Raw genomic sequence first — 24099 nt, 5'->3', positions numbered from 1 at the left:
ATGTATGTATGTATGTATGTATGTATGTATGTATGTATGTATGTATGTATGCTTGTATGTATGTATGTATGTATGTATGTATGTATGTATGTATGTATGTATGTATGTATGTATGTATGCTTGTATGTATGTATGTATGTATGTATGTATGTATGTATGTATGTATGTATCAAATGGAATTTAAACAAGATAGTCTTTAAAATTCAAAGCATTTCTCTCTGAGTAATAAGTAGAGAGTAATCCTATTTGTTAGATCATCGTATGTATGTATGTATGTATGTATGTATGTATGTATGTATGTATGTATGCTTGTATGTATGTATGTATGTATGTATGTATGTATGTATGTATGTATGTATGTATGTATGTATGTATCAAATGGAATTTAAACAAGATAGTCTTTAAAATTCAAAAAGTACACTTATCGATCGGACGTTTTGACGACTTCAAGAATACAATTAGACTAAATAATAACAGATCTAGGAGTCGATGGGCAAACCTTGAGTGTAGACAGTAAAGTGTATACTCTAATAAATCTTATAGTAAATGTCTTTGAATTACTGGACTAATATCACTAACATTGTTTTCACTGTGATAATTCATGCATATCTGATGGATTGTAAAACAAAATGGCTGCCATCTCTTTATTTCATTGCCCAGACAATTCTACAGTATTAGACACATATGTATGCTATATTTTAATAACACTACTGTGAAATTATATGAATTGAAAATATTGAGATAGCAAAATAATTATGTAGCCGGATGGAACGATGTATTCTGTTGGTGACAGTTGTGCTGTACATAATCTTCTAAAAATCTCAAATAAGAGATTTGGCTTGAGTTGAGAGAGAAGGAAACCTCAAGAAGTGAATTATTTGCATGGATATATGAAAAGCAAGTAGTTTGACTAAAGTATCGGAATAAAAGTATTGTGATGTCATTTTTCAGCGCCAAAACATGATGTCAATAAACTTTAAAGAGTTTACTGAGCATTATATTATGCCCTGCAGTCATCTGGTAATCGAGCATCAAGGTATCAAAGGTGGGTCAGGTTAGTACATTTTCGAAATTGGTCTACTGAACACTTTCATATCAGTCCAATAACCAAACAATAAATTAACAGCATGAATGATAACAGCATAAAGCTAAGCCCATAGGCCCCCGGTTTTGGTTTAGGGGACACTGTTTTCTTCAAGGACAAATGGTTCCATACTTTTGCAGACCTTGTTGACTCAACGGGAATTGTATTCCGCCGAACTCGTTCTCATTTTACCGCACATTTCTCTTTAATAGCAAATTCTGTTGACTTTGCAGGAATTGTGTTGACTTTATTGAAATGAAGTTTACTTTATTGCAACTGTTTCAACTTTGTGGCAATTATTTTCACATTCATTCGAACATTCCCAACATGCCATTTTAATAGTAAACCATTCACTGGATCTAAAACCCTAAAAACTGAAGTAACATCTGAGTGATTTCACTGAATGAACAACAACATTTGTGAAATTACAGAAGTGTAATTACCAGTAAGTACAATAGAAAACAGTTGACCTGAAACAGAATGGCGTCTAGCTCGATAAAATTCTTATAAACATTGTTACATTGTATCATGTGGCTACAAGTTCGTACACGCACTGTTATATTTTATAGTCTTGGTCTACGAAAAAATATTCCTTTCAAAGGTACAAGTCACTTTGAAAAACCATAGGCAAAGAACGTTGAAAGTATGGTAAGAGTTTGCAGCGCAAACGATGAAATGTAACAGGGCCGGCTCGTCAGATTTTTGCCAGACGATAAAATCTAGCAATTTTTTCGTAAGAATTTTGTCGCGGCAGACGACATTTCGTTCCATGTTTAGTGTCTGCTCTTGATCTTGTACAACAATGCCAAGCAAGACTACTTACCATTGTGCTGGGAATATTTGTCATAATCCAGGCCCAGCCTTTTCCCGCCATACCTAGCGACTCGGCCTGACGAAGTATGATATTTGCATGTGCTGCATGACAGTGAAGTAGAATAACACGTACACCTTTAGATCGAATGTCATGTAGTCTTTGCGTCATATCAAGAGCCGTGACATTCGAAGTCGGCCAAAATCGTTCAACGCTGACTATCGACCAATCACGTTCCACGGCCATCGAATAAAACTCACGTAGTAAACCATCGACATCTGTGGATAAGTTAGAAATAGAAATGAAATCCGTACATCGAACGAAAAATAGATTTTTGTCTGTTCGACTTGCTTTAGAAAAGGAACTTTATTACAACCCTTTCCTTTCTTGTTTTATTCAAAACTATTGATCTTAACAGTTGAGAAAGGAACAGAAATATCCATAGTTACAGACACTTTCTTGCTTGTTTTTAGAAATTTAAATAAAATTACTTATTTTGTTGCCATAGCAACAATTGGATTATGTTGAAACACAACTACCGATAGCGTTTTTGTTGTAATACCTATCTTTCATTTCAAAAAACGTTGCTGAAAATATAAAGTTCACCGCATCATCCAAATTTTAAAGAGACTTCCAATATTTATAATACCTTAATATTTATATGCATAGGATAGAATAACTGGCGGTTATTGTGATATAATGTTGTTGGTCATGCCATTCACAATTCTCATAAAATATTGTGTTTCGAGTTGAGACTTAGGTGACAGTGATATCTCATAATATCGCGTAATAATGTCAACGTTCAAATTTGCACTGTGAATGTACAAACAAAGAAAAAACACAGTGATCACGTGTTAGTGAAACGAGATATATTCATGCATGTACGAAGTGCACGTGGGTTGACATTTTCTGACGCTTTGTCCTCATTTGATAAATAAATACAAAATTTCAACAATTCATCAAAAGTATGTGTCATCACAAACATCTGGGATATCATAGAATGCAGATTAGCCAGACTTACCATAATCCTCATAAGGCGTAATTATAGAAAACCTAGTCCAATGAAAGTGTTCTACTAAATCTACTAAAACCCGACTCTGAATATTATCCGGGGACACCATCTTGAAAAGGTAAGGATAGGGATGTAACGATAGCAACGGATCGGGCGCCGAGACAGTCAGTTGTGGTATATGAAGTGCATTAAGTACTGGATAGGTGGCTTTGACACCGTGTAACGTCGTCGGTCCAATAATTGCCACAACCTTTTTAGATATTTGATGACAGACTGTCAAGAAAGAGACATGCAGAACATGTATTAGGTAGATGTAAACAGACCAATAACAAGTTATAAATTAATGTCTGTACATACATTGACACATCATTTCTAATAAATCCTTCGAAACATGGCTGCTCTGTAAATGTCACAGTCCATACCTGGGACCCAAATGTCTATTAAGTCAGCGTACAAAAGCTGATGCACAAAATACTCTAAAAGCTTATAGAACCAAATCAGAAACGACACAGTGTAATGGTGCGGGTTAAATATGCGCAGGTAGGCTTGGAAACAAGGCTGCTGTGTTTTTCAAATTTACTGGTAACATAGTAATTTCAAGTTATTGCCTTGGGTTTCTTAAATGAACACTGCTCTCTGAATGTACAAAGCCATGAGGTAAATGATGACCCTTCTAATGTCTCATTTAGAAAGTTGTCATAATTCTAGGCGCATTCTTATGAAATGCACTATTATTTGCTGTCACATAGGTGAAATATCTATCACCAACAATTTTGACAAATAATAGAGCATATTAGCGAAATGACGGCTGTAACGGTACTATATATGCCCATTTATTCGTCTCGGTTGAAAAGTTCAACCAACTCGCAGACGGAGAGGTTACACGTATTAGGGTGGCCCTATTTTTTATGTTTCTCATTACTTTTTTCATGGCAACTATGGGTAGGTTGGTCGATTTAAAAGAAAAAAGTAGAAAATAAAAAATCATTTTATTCATTTTTTATGCCTCCTCTTTTCCTCCTCTCTATTTGGATTCCTGCCCTTTCCCAGCTTCTCTACACAATTGGCATTGTCTCAGTCCCCTCTAGTTGCATAACACCAATCATAAAAAAATGCTCTGTTCGTGAACGCGGTTCCGCAAAATATCTAGAGCGGGCGAAAATAAAAATATTCCTTTATTGTGATGTCGGAACTGAAAATTTGGTTTGGCCACAGGTAACGAGAAACAGGAAAAAATAGGGTCACACTAAAGTGGATTTCGGTTTTGGGCTTGTGAAAGTTCAATTCAGGTGTTACCGGACTAAAATGCAAATCACATTGAATCCAGGTGTCAGCAAAGTGTAATTGAACTCACTGCGAGTAAAGCCTTCACTCACCTTTTTGTATTTGTTTAAATGTACTCGAACTTTTTGAGGTAGACGACAATTTGTATAATAACTTAGTAGATGGAAGAGTGTGTGAATTGTTGTTGACGTAATCTATGGCTGATCGCAGTGCCATTTCTGATGACTGCTTAGAGTCCGGGTCGTCCAATAAAACACCTGTAAAAAGAAACACAAGCATTACCATGGTAACGGGCTTAAAAATCTGGCTTTTAACGTAATGGTATGTAACAACGACAACTGTCTGTGAGCTATGGATACAATAAGAGATAGTGAAGTTACTATGGCAACCGACTTAATCTAGGGACAGAGATAGCAAATATAGACGGACTAGACTTCACATTACTGCAATAGAAAACACCCGAATATCTGAAAGTATTAGCTAATACAATAAGTTTTAGATCATATTGAGTACAACTGGGAAAATTTGATTTGTTGACGTTCTGGGAAAATTGGATTCTTAAATGAACATCGTGACGATTCTAGAAATATTATTATGCTTTTTCCGTGCACATTTTCAATTCAGAGTCTACTATATACTAGCATTTTGATTCTTTCCACTGTACCTTTTCAATTCAAGATACCCAGTTGATTTATTTCACTATCTGCCAAGATAACTTCGAAGCTTTACGTCTGTCATGGTACAACACTTCACGACGACTGATCAGACAAACATTCACGTTGCATAGTGGGTGATAACATAACCGTATTTTATTTAACAACACTCTACAAAAACTCCCACAGGAAACATACATATCTGAAAGCCACACATTAATCTATTCAGTACCGAACACTTGGGACAGTAATATCGCGACTGTATCTCCATAATGTTTTAACAGTTATCGAACATAAATGGCATTTTGATAACAATTCATGGATATGAATTATATCAGTGACGCCAATACTGTCAAAATACAGTAAAATAAGAAATTATTTTAGACCCATGGTAATAGTGAGATAAATAGAATGATTACTCGATATCCTGAGGTTCTTTGTAACGGTTTTCAAAAATGACAGAATGAATCATTTAAATTAATTGATTAACAATAAAGTCTTACAATTTTACTTTACGTCAAAATTATAATTAAAAAAAAGAAAAAAAATGTGTTCTAGATTTCAAACGAAGGCTATTGAACTGCATTAGCTCCGATAATTATTAAAGTAGTAACACTCCTTCTTATATGCTTAATGTTACTTGAAGAAATTTATCAGTATATGCGACATTATATAATATATACTGCGACATTATTATAAATAACTGGTCGACGTGATTGTTTTTAAACGAGAATACTGACAAATAAATGTGTAATAGGCCTTTCTAAAATTTGCGATGGTGGCGCTCTACTTCCTGTATGTGTGTACCTTGGGGGTATACATGGTATAGGTTAATCATAGAGCACTGCTGCTTTCCTCGATGTCTAAACAATACGAAAAAACATCTCTGATTTACATGTCTACGGAATACAAGGAACAAAGATCTTAAGAAACGGTACTATGAGGTGATGATATTTGAGCGATGGCGCTGTATTCTCAATTTCCTGTTTGCAGTCTGCAATTGCCTATTTGAAGTTTGTCATCATGTACAGAATAATAAAGATGTGTTAAGATTCAAATTGCTTTTGTTTAAAAGTATCGAGCTATGGAATGATGTAAACATTTGTGGTATTCAATCATTACGAATTACAAACGTCTTGTAGTCTACGCCTTTGGAATTCAAGTCTTAAAGTTTTGTTATAACTTTACAAGGTTCAAGAAAACATCAATCCACTCACTGATAAATTAGTGGTCACAATGAATGCCCATTTTGTAAAACAGAGGTCGAAGTGATCCCATTTTAGAATCCAATATGGCGGCCGAATTAACTCTATGAAAAAATACAATATTAGTGATTTCCTCAAAAAACCAGGAACAATCTTTTATGGCAAAATTTCAGAAATTTGAATAATTTCGGCTTTCAGTAAAAGTGGTTGCCTAGGCACATTTTATATCATCACATCTACTTGATATCACAAGAGGCAATTGAAGATTATGAAATTAAAAGTCTGACACATTTTAAAGAATGCTGTGTTATATTATAACATACGCAGATTTATTTTGATAGCATTCAAAATCCCTCGTGCTACTACTTGAGTCAATTAACAAATACTCACTTCAACACTGCGTGTGTCAATGACCTTTATTTTACCACAATTTACGACTGCAATTACTTTATATACTAAGGCGATTGTATAACTAATGAATGGCTGACATCAAACATTTATCATAGTCGAATATTTCAATCCTTACACTTCTGGGCAAGAATGGCAGAAATGTTCAGACCACATTTAATTGATATCAGTGTAATGGTGATCACCTCCATAACAAATATTGAAAAGCAATGTTTCTATCAATCTGCTGTAAAATAAAATGTGAAATGTGCCAAAAAGTAAAGAAAAAACGTGATTTTTTATGTCAAAACATTATGGCGGGAGTGTCCTGGCCGTCAAAGGAATCAATAAGTTACATTTGTAACGTTACTCTTGATACAATGTTTTCAGTATCATATCAACTTATCAAGATGCATATCACGTTTGAATGAATCGAATAATACTGCTAATAGTCACCGTCTCCATGGTTGTAATCTGATTACCTTCAACCACTTCCGCACCAGACATGGCAGAAAAATTGTCAGTCCTTTTGTAGATAAGAGCATTTTTGTGGGCCATTTTAAAACACGAAAATGAAGCTGATTCAAAGAATGATATGGGCTGATTCTAAAGCTTAAGTCCGAGGTAAAATGGATATATATTAGTACCATGCCACAAAAACAAGGGTTTCAGTCCTTGAACGAATGAAATTGAATGGAAACTATAATTTTCATGGAACTAGAGTAATATTCAATTGATTATGGATTACGATTCCACCTTGTTGACGACAATCTGTTTTGTATTAATTCTACAATGACTTCCAGCAATACTTAATATTTGAGCTTCCATCATGACATATGCATGATTGCCGTCTCTTCCCGTCATTTTACCAGTAAACACCAAAGTTTACGAGTCTTAGGTAGTCCTTTAAAAGTACCTTTACCTGCCAGTTCAAGTCTTCATTAATAATCACATCATAATAATAATACTCTTCATTTGAACTGGTTAGTAACGTTCTTTAAGTATATAAACACTTATCTCCCAAGAAGGTAAGTGAAGGCCATCCCTACTCATTCAACGTTGCCTTTTATTTGATATTCATTGGCGTTTTACTCATCATGTAGACCTTGAGGAAAACGTAATCTGGGGATTCTATGGATGGAAATGTGAGTATATGGGGAGTTAGCAGTAGCTTGCCAGTCTCCTAAATCGAAAATGATTGTCTCTCGTGATTGTCTGTCATTTGAAATACATTATCAGTATTGTGTTTAGAATTCCAAATTATGGAATACACATGATTACTCTAAAACGTTTCCATTATAAGTACTTCATCTTCTTCTCTTGGTCATTTAAAGTTATTTTCTGGGAATGTTGTTCTACTATAATATACTCATTATTTGGAAAGCATTCAAATATGAGACATGCCAAATCCTCGAGAAAAGTTCCTATACCCTCAGACAATCTACACATTGTAGAGTTATCTGCTGTGTATCAATTTTGGTTGACGGTAACCATTATTATTAGGTAATCGAATTATAATTTAATAACCGTCAGTGATGAAATATAATATCATAAAACCAAAATAACGAAAAGTTCATTTGTAGATATGCAAATTAAAATGTATTGATGCCCCATATAAGGTAAACACGATTTTAATTGCAAATTTACAGTATACATAAATTAATATTTTTTCGCCTGTTGTTTAAATTACAGACACAGATAACTGACGTTAAATTCAAGAACAACATCGAAGTTCAACATGTCAAATATTCAAAGTAATTCTACATGTTATGTATACTAAGGAGCCTTTCACAGACCTTTACTTCCTTGAGGAAAATGTCAACATTTATTCCTTTGAGGGTTGGCAGAAAGTACTGGAAAAGCCTCAATGTTGCAACACTATAAAGAGACAACTATAATATTACTGGCGCTGGTATAACTATGCCTTTCTCCAATATATTTCTTCATTCAGCCGAAAAATACTCGTGATTTGGGGATTTTGTCACTACTCGTCTATCGATTCGTAGTGATAAAGCCCCCTTAGGTCACTCGTATTTTCCTTCAAGTTACAACATGTACTACATCCATCAAGTTCAAAGTCCAGGAGAGCTAACAATCACAGCTTCATGGTACCTCATTCTCGGTTAGTGTGTCATCAGAAGTCCTTTTTTCCAGACACCATCAGGCTATGGAACACTCTGCCAAACCACATTACAGACAGCATAGACCTGGACACTTTCAAAGAGAAGGTCCAGTCAGTATCACTGTGGGTCTAAAGCATAATGTTTTATTTTAACTGTATATATTTTGTTTAAACTTCCCTCTGCTGCTACGCCGCCAGTACGACATTACTCATTCTGAGGACTGTACTTTTAAAGAAGAAGAAGAAGAAGAAGAAGAAGAAGAAGAAGAAGAAGAAGAAGAAGAAGAAGAAGAAGAAGTTGGTTGAACGTAGACAAATGTTGGGGAATAACATCAAATTGTATAAGATATTTCATTTTGTTATTATTTTTACTCTGCTGTCACAGTGTTGCAATGCAGCCTGACATTTAGAAAATTCCACTTCTATTTTGATCATTTGTTGATGAAAAACAGACCAACGGCTGGTAAGATCAAAGATTTAACTTGCTGACATCATATACACAAGACTGTAAGCTAACAAACGTCACTATTGTGCATGTAGCGTTCAAGTCAACGTAAAACGACACAGTACTCTGTTCACCAATTACGTATCTACTGGCGCCATTTCGGAATCCAATGGCTTCATTTTGGTGACCTTTGACCCTAACTAATATACCTAAAGTAAAAATTGTTTTGAACGTTGATTCAGACTACTACAACTCTGATATAATAAACTTATTTCAGCTCAATAAGTGGACCCATAATTAGAAGAAAAGCAACCACAGATACAAAGGGAAAACGATTGAATAATGCAAATGCACCTGTATATTTCCAAAAGGCTGTATTGAAATTCAGTCAAATTGCTAGTTTCCTATGATAGTAGGTTCTGTTCAAGTTTGACACTGACTACTAAATACTCAGAGTAGTATATTAGTATGCTTGCATGGTCATATCGTTGACATGCTCCAAATCCCATGTCATACTATCTCTGTATCCAATTTCAGGTCATGATAAACCAACATGTCGCCAGCATGCATTGCAGAATACCCAGAGGATCTAATGATTTTGGTTGCCTATTAGTCTGACATTTAGTATGACACTATATTTTAACACATTTAAATTCCTACTTTGACATAAAAATATCATTACAGACATATACATGTATGTATGTATGTATGTATGTATGTATGTATGTATGTATGTATGTATGTACGTACGTACGTCTGTCTGTCTGTCTGTCTGTGTCACGCACGCACGTACGCACGCACGTATGTATGTATGCATATTTGTATGTGTGTTTACTTGCATGTATGAATATGTGTAGTTTGTTCACTGACACTAACCTTTATGTGCATGCGTATATTCAAACATACTGATGTGTCTGTTTGTCTGTCTGTCTGTCAATCTATTTATCCATCTACCTGTCCTTTTATGTGTGTGTGTCTGTCTGTCTAATTGTCTGTCTCAGCCACCCATGCATCCACCCAACCATTCATCCACTCGATCTGTCTATCTTTTCGTTCAACTGGTTTTATTGGAGTGTCTAAAAGAATCGCCATACCCCCATACCATTTAATAACTATTTAATCCACTCGATCATACCCTCCCCCACCCCCACCCCCCTTCATTTAATAACCGTTTAATCATTGTTGGTATGCGAAATAATCGTATGGTAGCCGATTGAATTACTAAGATGTCTTAATTGGAATCACTTATTTACCCTTTGCCGATCACTGCAACCACCCTGTGACCTTGTCACTTGACCTGATTACCTTACATGAACTCACAACTACCACAACATATAGCTTTACTAATCCGTATACGATCTAAGTTAAGATAATGCAAAGAGGTTAAATGCAGCACTGTGCAAATATTCCATATATGCCTGACTCGTGTAAGTTGCACTGCTAGAAGTATCAGTCTAATGACTACAAATACACATATACATATGTTAAAAAGCAAACCAACACTTGAAAAATATTAAACATTCATTATATGGAACTTGTTAAAATAATTTAACAACTGAAACACAGCATAACTTGTCAAAGTAATGCAGTCATATTAAGTGTACACGCTGTTCAATCAGGTTCACTTAAACTATAATGTCATATTTTGATATACAACACTTCAACATTTTACACATTTAGTATTTGTAACTCGTCAAAGGAATTTAACAATAGTCAAAGTAATGTATGTAGCACTAAACATAACACTCATATCTTCACCTTGTTCAATCGGGTTCACTTCAACTATAATATTATATTTGATGTAGTAATACTAATAGCAACAATAATAATGCATTAATGTGCCTTTCCTCCTGAGAGCCGAAGGCGCTCACAATTATTACCCCTGGCACGGATCAATGACAGCACAACGGCCCTTTATACATCCTCAACTCCCATGCAATCTATTGCAGCCTTTATAAGCGTGTGTGATTAAAGCATTTACACTGCAACTTCCATCCTACCATGTCCCCAATTATAAAGCTGGGTTGACTGAGTCACAATCAGGGTGCAAACCTAGCCCAAGGACTTTAGCCATTCAGAAATAAACGGCAGCGACTGGGCTCGAACTTGCAATCTGCAGATTCCAATCTGGCCATACTAACCAATCACCCATCATGACTCCACAACACTTCAACATTTTAAACATTCATAACAGGTAACTTGTCAAATTTAACTATTGAAACATGGCATCTGTTATATATAACTTGTCAAAAGAATTGAACACTAGACATAACATTCTTATTAAGTGTACAAGTTGCTACATCAAGTACACTTAAACTATAACATTGATTATGATGTGCAACACCTAAGCATTCAAATTACCATTATAATTATGTAACCTGTCAAAGCAATTTAACCATTGAAACATACTTTTATTATGTGTAACATGTCAAAGCAATACACCACTAGACATAACATTCATAGTAAGTGTACAAGTTGTTAAACCAAGTACATTTGAAATATCATATTGATTATAAGGTGCAGCATTTAAGCATTTTAAACTGTCATGATATATTAATTGTTAAAGCAATTTAAACCATAAAACATAAATCTATTATACATATAATATGTCAAAGAAATAAACACTAGACATAGCATTCCTATCAAGTATACAGGCTGTTACATCAGGTACACTTAAACAATATTATATATTATTAAAATGCAACTGGTAGATCAGCTGTGAGTGATTTAGATTTAAATTTGTCTGGTGTGTCTTTTTAGATGTCTAGTCACATTACATCACTACTTCAGTTAAAAGTACATTCTGAAACCACTCACGTCAGAAACATCCATACATGTACATATCAGTAAATCACTCAGCGGAGCACAGCATCGGAAAGTTGTATCCAAAGATACATGCTGTTGTTATGGCAACCTACGTGAATGGCATATCGCCGTAAATGCCATCGTACAAATATAGTTTCTGCTATTTCTGGCTCTTGTTTGTTCAACGTTTTATCCATTTCCATTTTTTATATATCATTTACGGTCTTCTCTATATACAAAGAAAGAGCAAAATTTGCGATGTTGTTAAAAGAGCTTCCTGTCGGATGTTTTATTGTTAAACGCCGCCATCAAATGAAGTATAATAATGATAAACTATAAAATATTGTTATTTTGTAGAATGTGGCTCTAAAACGATTCTTAACAATCGATTTTTGGCGCCAAAATAAAATGGAATCACTCTCACCTGTAAGTTCGTGGTAAGTCTACAGTACAGGTAACAAAGAAGTCTTATCTTATTTGGTAAAAATTAATACATCAACTTACAAAAGCGATCACGTGGCTATAACTGCGTGCGACTATTTTTTTCCATTAATATGGAAAAGAGACAAAATGTGAGGAAGAATTAAAATACATTTTGTAAAGACTTAATTCCTTCTACTTGAAATCTTAATTCAAACGAATCACAACAAATTTGTAAAAATCTGTTTACGAGCCTAAAGTCTATTTCTGTGCTTTTGTATGCAGACAATAATGTTTTGGAAATACTTATATTGAATTGACAATTAAAATCCTCTATTTCTTCTAATGAAAAAATCTACGTTCTCTAACACTATTGTTGAAGAATAGCGTACATAATTAAATAAAACATCTCATACACGCATGCCCGCAATACGTATGCTTGTTACTTTGAGCACCTTTTATTCCAAAGTATCCATCTCTACTAATCGTACATTGCAATAGATATATGCCAAACCCTCACAGCCATTCCGAAGTTAATTCAACAAGGACTAAGCGCGGTTTAACGTGGACGAATTGATGAAACGAAGCTATTGAATCATTCAAACATCTGCTGAATCTGTTGTTTGCTTTTATATCTCCTCTCATGTAGAATTAAGAGACATTGCATTAGAAATATCAAGACTTATTTGTGTCATCATGGAATTAAATCAATGCACAGCCTTGTTTGATTGAATCTTACAGAAGCATGTCTTTATAGCTCTGCTAATTCTAAATGGGTGTTGTATCATCTGTACATGTAAACCTAAGACGTAATCGCGGCCACACATGACTTAAATTAGGAAGATGGCCAATTATAGGGAATTAAATCAATATGAGATCCATTTCGGTTTTAGCAGAGCTGATGGTGGTAATTTCACATTTAAAATTTATCCTGTGCTTCGAACTCGCATCTGCCTTTGGGTGCAATACTTCTTGAGATAGTAAAACCAAGAAAAATCTCTGGGCTAAACTTACTTGTCAAAAAGCAACTAATACCAATGTCAAAAAGATGCCATTTGAAGCAATTTTACATATCTTGATACCGATAACAATAACTCTAGCCACGATTTCAAAATGGCCGCATGCAATCTAATGACGTTTCTTCATATCTGCTTCTGGTTTAGCCGTGGCAATTAGTAACTGTGCTCGCCAATGTCATATGACCTTTCACCTACCCACATCTTCATCTGAAATGTTGTCAATAGCTTGAAGTAATTCTATTATATGAATCAAGTATTCAACAATAAAATATGAAAATCAGCTTCTGTTTGGAAGCAATAACAACAAATTATGACGTCACTAACTTATCCCTGCTTAAGTTTCCGCTTTGTCGATATAGCATGCTATTCCCATTTTTGAAAAAAATCTCTTCACTTTTAATATCTGATCAGGTCAGAGTTTGGCAAATCCCACGGTGAAACTTCAAACAGGTGGTGACATGTTTAGGAGGAAAATCGAAGACAAGTAAAGTAAGAACTGTGACAAGCTAGTCGAGTCTTGGGATTATCAGCTGCCAACCACAGCCATAAGATATAGGACTGCTGATTTTATCGTTATGTTGCTTCCCAGGCATGTCTAACATACTAATAGGAACCTTATTTTGTGGTATCTCCTCCAGAAGTGGACTGCAGGCATATCTGGCAATGATTACTTGTTTTGAACCCATCGATGGGTACCACATGTCTGGCGTTTTAGAGTCGCACTTTAAGGTCATTATTTCAAACTAGGAAAATCATGTACTAATTGTCACTAAAATAACTAAAAAGAAGTTGCTGGTGGCAATTAGACCCATGCTGTTGGTAAACATTTGCTTTTACAGTCAGGATACCGAGAGTGTGGATCCGCTTTGTTGACACAATGCAACCGTTAGTCTAGAACAGCTTACTGCAAAGATAACACTAAATGTGCGTCTGATTTTGCTACTATAAGCCATAATGTAAGTTTACTTTCAATCCCATCTCGAGGGGAAATTGGTAATTACTTAGAGACTGTCAGATTCTCGGCACTCCCTTCCTTTTTTTGTTAAGTCACAGATAGGAGGTGTGCTATTTAAATCACGTGCATCAACATCCGAAATGCCTTCTTAGTTTAATACTTAAAGGTCTGCTTAGACAAAAATGTAAGAACTATGCTTCAAATGTAGTACACGACTGAACCAGTGTATCAAATTAAACTACTAAATAATCGTGAAGAACTGTAAATATTGGAACATATTTAACACATAGAGTTTCGAAAATCAGTCAAACAGAATTTGTGTTAGTCAGTATTTACATTAATAAATAACCACACGATTAGACAGTCAACAATTCAAACAGCTGTCAATGTATTATATTCTCAAATTTGCATTGCAAATACACACTTTATAAATTCAAATCATATTCAACAGAATGTATGGTACTGTCCTTTCCCTCAAAAGAAACGTCAGTCAAATATTCGTAGAATTTCACAATTGATTGAATTTTATAACATTTGAAAAAAAAATGGAAAGTACAATTACAAGATCTCTACATGAACGAAATAAGCAATTGGCTTCTTTGTGATAGCAAATGAAAACATATGGTTAATTATATTGTAGCTCATGGAATATGATATGGCTCGACAAATGGATGCCGTGCTTTCATGAATTGAGTTTCAATCATACAAAAAGTACAGTAATATTTAAGTGGAGGTATTTGGTGTAGGTTCTCTTCTTTTTTCTAGGATCACGTGTCATGCCATGTGAGGAATTATATAATTCCTATTTTTGTATTGCATGTTCAATTATAATGAAATAGACCCACCTGAATACGTGTAAATAATAAAGATTAATACCGACTGGATGGATGGATTGATTGATGGATGGTGGTTGGATATTTGACAATGGCGGCATTCTTTGTTTTAAATAGATCTAGGGTGTTTTGTCATCTGGTATGCATTTATTTCATATTGATAATCTTCATTTAATAACAATATTCTGCCAACGCCTTTATTGAATCGTTGTGTAAATAACAGAATATTTTCAATGTCTTCTTGAATTTTTATCTGCAGATTCGTGTTACTGTTTTCAGTTCAATACTTATTCCGGAGTTCATTCGTACATCAAAATGTGTTATTATTGTTTAGGGTCCCAGTTGACAATGAAACCAAATCTCTTTGACATACTCATTATTCTTGTCACTGTCTCCTAATTCTATCATTATTTATTTCTCTTTACAAATGCAATTTGATTCTTTACATATGTCTTTCTAATCAAATGATTTATGCAAGATATTTTTGGAAAAAAAACTCCAGTCCTTTGATGATCACGTCATTTGGTGTATGGTTAGTTCGATATTTTCATATTCGACAGACAAGATGAATACAACTACGCGCATGCGCAACGATACGATTGTCACAACACGCACACATAATCCTGAGGATTGCGATAATACGCAGTCGAGCTATAATCTAATGAAATGGCATTATGTGTTTGAATTCACGTCAACGCCAGCTAGAATATAATATAAAGATATCTCAAAACCAGTTTCTTTGAGTGTAATAAGCTTTACACTATAGTGACCCGAGATCATGTCAAAATAACAATCAAAACCGTCAGACGAATTCTACAAATGTTGCGTTCTGGCGATGACTACTATTAATCTGGTAGCGTAGCGACCATAAAGAAATAAATTAACATAAGGCTGTGTATCAATGACTGCGTGAGATGTTATATTATGTGTTTCATCCTAATCTGACAATGTTGAATCAAGCGTTTATTTCCAACCTAACTTGACGAATGTTTGGGTTTAATTAAATTGATCAGTCATGTGTTTAGTGACATTCCACATAATAACTTCGTCAAAACTAACATGATATATCAGTCTGTCCTACAGTGCAACCCTTAAAGGGCCTGTTACAGGATATTCCCAGATGACACATACATATGGTGGTTTGCAAACTCGACAGTGTTCAAAGATATCATACGGGGACGTTCGTTTTACTGTCTAGTCTGTAAGAACTGTCTCCATCCATCCCACTTAACCACAGAAACAAATGTCTGCAACTTATTAGCTATGGAATCATAAAAATCTATGCTTAGAACGAGAAGTCAAATGATATGAATCTCTTTGGAATAATCAGTTAAATGTTTTCTATCATCAACTGAATCTTTCTATTCTGTCACATATTGCTTTCTATTCTTTCGTGTATTGCTGATAGGGAACTCACATGACGTCATTCACTATCAACATGTGACGCTTTGAATAGAATATAACGATATTGTAATAATCTATTCTGGCAATGATGGCAATCAATGTAACTATCAAACACTATTAAAGTATTGTGATTTCGCTGCCTTCAGTTGCCTAGATAATGTCATAAACGAAAATGCATATTACATGCACAAGCAAACCATGTATCCCGTTTCAAATGTTCTTAATTGGGTAGCTAAAAACAAATCTTCATAGGAGACACATTCAAACCCCCTCCCCACCCCTCCCCCCCCCCCTCATCACAGCCAGTTATTTTTCTATTTGCTTTAACGGAAAGGAAGCACACTTTTAGATACATGCATGCCAACATAAAACATTTATGGCTTGTAAATAGCTCTGGCATGGTCGAATGAACGCAAACGTAGATGGATTGAAAAATGAAACAAAATACTAGAGTCCAATCCGATGCTTCCGTTTTGACGCACATAAGATGCCACTTATAATAAATAACATATAAAGCACATTGATAATCTATATAGTCGTGATTTTCAGTGTTATAGTACGCTGTCAATTGCTTACATCTGTTTGATATGATGACCGGAACGTATAACTCAAAATTCAAAGTTCAGTGGTTTTGATTTATGTCTGTCGTCATCATCTTCATTAACATCTTCATTCAATTACTTACTCAAATACAAACTCATTGTTTCACGCTGTATTCCAATAGCACCGGTGTTAATCATGTTAATTGGCTTGAGGCAAATGGGATCCTTGGTAATTTGCCAAACTGAATCAATCTGTTTTATAGAGGAGTAAATTGATTCTTAATTAACAGTAATTGAATGTTTTAAGGTGTGTCATTTTTGTGGCACATGCATCAAGGGCAAACATGAACATTCCTTTAAGAAAATACTACTGCCGAGCTCTGACTAATATGCTAGCGTAATGAAGCTCAAGGTTCATGAATTTTGCCATATGAGAAATAAAGGCGCAGAATTATTTGTGCACCCTCACAAACAAACTAACCTCCCATTACACCCTTTCCAAAGATCATTCAATAGTTGATAGTCATGTTTTAGTATCAAACATGTATTCTTGACTAGCTACCTTGGGGTATTTTGATTTGACAGACACCCCGGTTGTTTTCAAGTGTACAACAATTTGAAGCAGTATTGCACAATTTTGTTTTGATTGATTGGTTTATTCTTTAAGTTTTGTTTTTTTTTACACTTTTTCATCATATCCTCTTTTAACGTATTTGTTTTACGCATGTAAACATAACATCTGAATATTACTTCAATGAATCTTTTGAGAGAGTCGACTCGGTAGAAACACATGCACGATTCTTACACGTTGACCTGGTATCTTATCTACCCTTACAGGAGAAGTGAAGATGCCTTGGTGTTCACTCTTGAGACACGATGTGTTTACCCACAGACAACTTCAAATACAAAAGAAACAATTATAGAAGTACCACACAGTGGCAATGTAGAAGCAGACATGTTATCTTGATTATCAGTTCGAGGAAAAAATTGAAGCCATTAAAATCATCAAGTCCATGTGTAATATTTACAGCAGAAACCTGTTGTTACTGCATTGTGAAAGAATAGCAATGCTTTAACGCTTATCAATACGGTTATAGGTAAAGTATTCTGTTGTATGCGTTGTGTCTCTGTTTTTGTTTGGCAACTTCATTCCTCCTGTAATATATCACTGAAGAATCTCTCTATATATCAAACCTATAGTTGACAGACTATACACTCGTGACTTCCCCACTTCTCCATTTTAGCATATCTCAAGCCAGATTTTCAATTCAATCAGTAGCCATTTAAATTGAATATATCCTTCTGTCCCTGTCCTTTTAGTACACCACTTTCAGCAGTAAGCTCGGGTATTGTTTGTTTTACCTAAATGCCCACATATGTGTCCTTTTCTGCAATGCCCCTTCGGCTCACATCACTCTCAATGTACACTCGTAATGCAAATACTACATAAACAGAGTCATGATTTATCTAGAGTTATCTATACGTATCCTGAAAGGTTCGTTAAAAGGTCACTTATAGGGTCAGATGTGACGAATTATACGTATTAGAACTTATTCTTAATAGCTTATTATAATGTATTCCTGTAACCTTCCAACCTTTCTATACTTACATCCACAAATCTCAAATATCTAGCAATTGAATTGTAATACTAATATCAATCACTCTATATAATGAGAAATAATCGAAACAACATCATTCAGAATTATTTGTAAGTATCTGATGCATGTATCCAGAGCCGTAGGGTGACTGACTGTCGATGAAAATAAATCGTGAGCGCTATTCTCAAAGTGTAAATGTATTTTACCATGAGTCTTTACAAATTAGGGTAACCATTTTATTTAGATAAGGCCTTGTATTTTAAGTTTTTTATCATTATGTCGATGCCACTAACCAAAATAGATATAGCTCTCATCCGTTAACACAGTAGCTATGTCTGTGTTGTTGTGGGCCATTGATGTTATCTCAACTATGCCATCTGGTGAAGCGATTATTTCAAATAAACTCGTTTAACACATTGCTTTACATACGACATAAGTTTATCATTTGTAATCATAACTATCCTTTCTGTGTGCTGACTGACGTTGCATTGAACATAAAGGAGAATATTTTATGGTAACCTTGACGATATATAGACACTTAAAAATTTACATTTGTTTTTCTGTGAGTTACTAGACATAAAAATGAGGCATCTTGCCTTTATCCATTATACTAAACCTTTTATTCATTCTATCAAAACTTCCTACTTTTTATGGCACTTATTATTTTACACTCCGTTGTTTAATTACAGGTTTATTGTGGCTAGGTCACTCTCTCAGACATTCAAATCCACTTAGATATTCCATAACGACCATATAATAATCAAACACGGTCATATTGACTTGAAGTCACTACTAGACATGACATAGAGCAATCTTGTAAAAAGGGGGTCATTATTCAGTAATATCGTCGATGGAATAGTTGTAATAACCATAAAAACAGGCCATTCCCAGTCCTTATGGGAATAACTGTGTATCACACAGAGCATTCTTGTGTTTTCGACTGTAAAGAAAGATATCAAAGTGCGTATAAATCGTGCAGTGACTCATGCCAGATTTACTCAACCGAATCTTTTAATGGATACAGATGAAGACATTGTAAAACAAATACTTCCTACACATATGTTGTCCGGATATATCATATAGACTTCTAATAATTCTATCTGTTGAGACTCATGACACATAATGATTAATTAAAAAAAATTGTTCAATTTGTTTGCTTCATTTATAAATGCATTCTATTACCGTAATTACATTCTGATGGATAATCTTAACAAACTTGAGGTCCAACAAACACACATCGATGCATCTTATGAGTAGATTTTAATATGGTTCTTAACCTTGAAATTCGCCCTCAAGGTGATAGACTAAAAATAAAACAAACTTGAGATCTCTACATTTTTGCTACATGCCTGCACTTTTGGGGAAAGTGAATAATGCATGCCTTCTCACGTTAAAGTGTGCATTTGCACTATCCAATGGTATTTTGGAGACATAATTGACGTTTTACGCGAAAGTTCGCCACACCATCAAGACATTAATTAAAATAAAGGAAAAATAAATAAGCACGATTTTCAATACACCTAGGAACCGCCATTGTGACGAGTGGTCAATGAAACATACTTGTAATAATCGGGGGAACTATCACTGCGGAGGAGATTCGCATCCTAGGAATTTGTTTTCAAACTTCGAGCTGACCGACGTTTTTTGGAGGCATCGCTGTGTGACACGTAAATACAATGTAATTATCGCCAGTACAATGGTTGAATTTTTATAGCCTTACAATTTTGCTATCCTAATACTGTTAGCCATTACTCGTCGCTCTAATGGATCGAGACTTTTTTCCATTCTGGGTAGCCGTCAGATAACCTTTAGATAGTCCAGTCTTGAATAATGTTATCAGTAGACTTTCCTTGTTTGATGTATTATAGCGTGACAAGTAGACATGCAAATAAAAGGGTTGTTGTGAAATGCCACCCATTCTTGTTTGGCTAGGATTAATAATTATATATTACCAATTTTGCACAATTTACAATACTACTGCCATTGCATATGTGTAGGATTGATAATACATTCTTTATTAATAATTATGCATATTTTACAATATTACTGCCATATCATATGTGTAGGATTCATAATAAATCATATATTAATAATTGTGCACAATTTACAATATTACTGCCTTTTCATATGTGTAGGATTGATAATACATTCTGTATTAATAATTATGGATATGGCACAATATTACTATCATTTCATATATGTAGGATTGATACATATATATTAATAATTATGCACATTTTACAATATTACTACCATTTCATATGTGAGGGATTGATAATACATCATTGATATTAATAATTATGCTCAATCTACAATATTACTGCCATTTCATATGTTTAAGATTGATAATACATTATGTATTAATAGTTATGGATATGGTACAATATTACTATCATTCCATAATTATGTCTTTACACAATATTAAAATTGAAAAAATATAGTCAGACTACACGAGCCACTTCTCATATATGTTCCTGGGTAAGCAGGTCAGTTAGACCTATATAGTAAGATGTATTTTTTCTCAACAGTAACCACGAACATCGAACGTTCAATATATGTTATCAAATTAATTCTAATTAAATTAGCTGAAATGAACATTAAAAGTGATAGGTATATAATGGGTTTATAAATGGAAAAACGTATGTTCGATTATTGTGTCCATTTCTATAATTATCTTATTTTCCATAAAATCGTGATTTGAAGACAAACTGGACGATAATTAATTAATTCAACTTTTTATGTCTTAATTAAAATTAGGATCTGTAAGGAAATTACAAAAATAGCAAGCATATTCGTGGTAAGGTTTTTTTATCGGAAAAGTATGTGGAAACTAAGGTGAGGTTTGGTAGGATATTTTGTTTGTTTCTAGTGGCATGTTTTATAATGTCCTTGAACAGGATGATGCGTCGTGTAACAGACCTCAACAATCAATACGTTTTATATCACCCCGTTAATAGATCTTTATAGAACAGTGTACTTAGTATGAATTAAATATCAGGCTATATTCTTACATAAATTACGTCATTATGACGTGTCATAAACACAAAATTTGAATGATTAATAGAATTTGAATACATATAATTACATTTTAAGAATCGTTCTAAATTTGTGTGACAGTTAACAAGATTAATTTCGACCTCGGCATGCTTTTATTCTCCGTAAGTCTGTCTGACTAATAGAATCAAACATTCATGTACGAACGTGTATTTGTTTTTTGTTTTTTTTAAAAAAAGCTGAACTATGAGGAATAAAACTGATCAGTTCTCAGCTCATTGCTTTCGATTTTACGATAATGTTTTGGTAATATCAGGCCTTGGTGTTTTCAATTTTCGTTTCTCGATATTCGAGTTTCTTACTTACAGAAGAAAGGGGTTGTTAACAAAAAGGTGGTAGTTGCAATAGTAGTAGTAGTGGTGATGGTGGTGGTGGTGGTGGTGGTGGTGGTGGTAGAGATATAAGCAGAAAATGAAACGGTCGGCGAGTGTTTTATCGATGCCGTAAAAAGGTCCTTGTTTTACGACGATGGATAGGGCGTTTGTTAATCGTTTTAGATTATGGAAATTATAATAGAAAATATGTACTGTGTGCTCAATTGACATTAAATTCTCATTTCGGGGTGATACTTAGTACTTTAATTAGTCTTAAAGGGTGATGGAAGTTTTTGTATAAATTTAGAGTGGATTCAGTGTATTTTTACTTTAAAGCTATGCTAATTTATTTAATTTCATGAGGGTGTGGCAGTAACCTGTTAAATCATTTATAACATGCACCACCTTTTTTTAAACAAAAAGGTCAGGTATCGAACTGGTTGCCATTATTTTTCATACATGTTTACCGGTATCAATAATGCATCATCCCGCAATAGTACCAGACTCAACAACCAAAGAAATGTTGTATGTTCCACAACGAAATTGACGACAACATCCAAAACGCTGATCAATAAGCCCAGTGTTTGTTATCATGTCTTCTCTGTATTACCTCTATAGAGGGGCCTGGGGAAGACTGGCATTTACATAACCAGGTTATCAGCTTTATTTTTAACCTCTTTAAATAAAGTTTTAATAAAAAGAGTGTTACTTTAAAATGTGTATATATTCGTCCTTTTGATGCTCTCACCTCAAACTGGTAGATGTCAGTGTTTAATAGAAGTTTCGTTTTGTACTCACAACTGATCTCAGCATTGTGCTGGCATTGTTTCAGGTGTGTAGCTCCTAACTTACTTATTTCCCATGATGCCTATCACATGTGTCCGGTAGCCCTTTTCCAGGCAGTCCGTTTTTATAACTCTATTTTAGAGAGATCCCGCGATGCATAATTGGTGAAAGTGATTTTTCTAGGTTCCCTAATCATAAGGAAATGCAGCTAAGATAACAACCAGCCTGACCTTCGTTCCCCTTAAACATGAATTGGTTCTAACTAGCAGATAAGTCCTTGTGATGTTCACACTGAACTGACTAGATAACAAAAAATGAATGGTGTACATAGTTGACACATCTGCTCCTGTAGACAACATGGAGCTGATTCATATTTTGTCAAAGGTAGCGACCTTCTGTTGTCATTTACAAACTTTCTATTTGTAATTAATACACATCGAGTCTAAACTGAATAGACATTGTCATAAAACCATCAGCTGTTGCAACATAAAGTGCCAAAGGCACATCGGGATCGAAAGTCAATACAACACCCCAGGATCAATGCATGTAAATATACATACATACAGTGTTTGCCTTTAGCGATATATTTTGCTTCCTGTATAGTACAGAATTCATTGCTATGGTCGCAAAATACCTAAATAGCTGTTAACACAAGTAATGTATTTTCAGGTTTGGGCATCGAGTTAGGACTGCTAACGTGTATTGAGTGTTTTCTCTTCCAAAACAACTACTTCTACGGACAGAAAATATAAAATGGTGATATATTCGTCATAGTTACTATTGTATTACAAGCTGACAGTTTTGCAGTTCAATTTGTCAAGACACTAATTTAAAACATTCAAGTTAGCTTATCGTACATCTGAAACTTGGATGAGTTTGACTTCATCTCCGGAAGTATGGCAGAGTGGTCGTAATTAAAGTATTGCAACCATGAAATACGATTATCCAACTCCCTATTACAACTCTAAAGAAATTCAGTGTTTATGAATTAGCTCGCTATAATGATATGTCATTAGTAGTTTAAAACAACACACGCGTGAATAATATACATACTACAACCTGTGATATTGTCTTGATCATTTTCGCACAAAAATATTGACACAAATCCACGAATTACGACTATGTTTGTTATTGTGACGTAAAAGTGAAACATCACACCAAACCCAGTTGACAGAGTAAATTAAGCCCACAAATCACAGCAAAGAAAAACAAATTAATACTTTGGTGAAAATAGCTTTATGCTGGAGAAATTCAAATAAAACGTCACCTTTTCATCCACATGACCACTACACATGGATCCATTGCTGATAATGCAGAGTAATATTTACAGTCTATCAGTATTCATCATGTGTAGACTTCTCTATCT

At 34.5% G+C, this 24099-nt stretch overlaps 1 protein-coding gene across 1 annotated transcript in view; it reads right to left on the bottom strand.

The window, feature by feature from the left end:
- The window catches only part of LOC144445177 (glutamate receptor ionotropic, kainate 2-like), a 60811-nt gene that overhangs the window by 15319 nt on the left and 21393 nt on the right, over positions 1–24099 (bottom strand). Inside the window, exons 2-4 of the mRNA XM_078134719.1 lie at positions 4284–4448; positions 2917–3180; positions 1908–2173 (exon numbers count right to left, since the gene is read on the bottom strand). Coding sequence (XP_077990845.1) covers positions 1908–2173; positions 2917–3180; positions 4284–4448 — 695 coding nt within the window. The remainder of the gene's footprint in view (positions 1–1907; positions 2174–2916; positions 3181–4283; positions 4449–24099) is intronic.

This window comes from Glandiceps talaboti, chromosome 14 (assembly GCF_964340395.1).
Source record: "Glandiceps talaboti chromosome 14, keGlaTala1.1, whole genome shotgun sequence".
Classification (NCBI taxonomy): Eukaryota; Metazoa; Hemichordata; class Enteropneusta; family Spengelidae; genus Glandiceps; species Glandiceps talaboti.
This window is presented reverse-complemented; position numbering and strand designations above follow the sequence as displayed.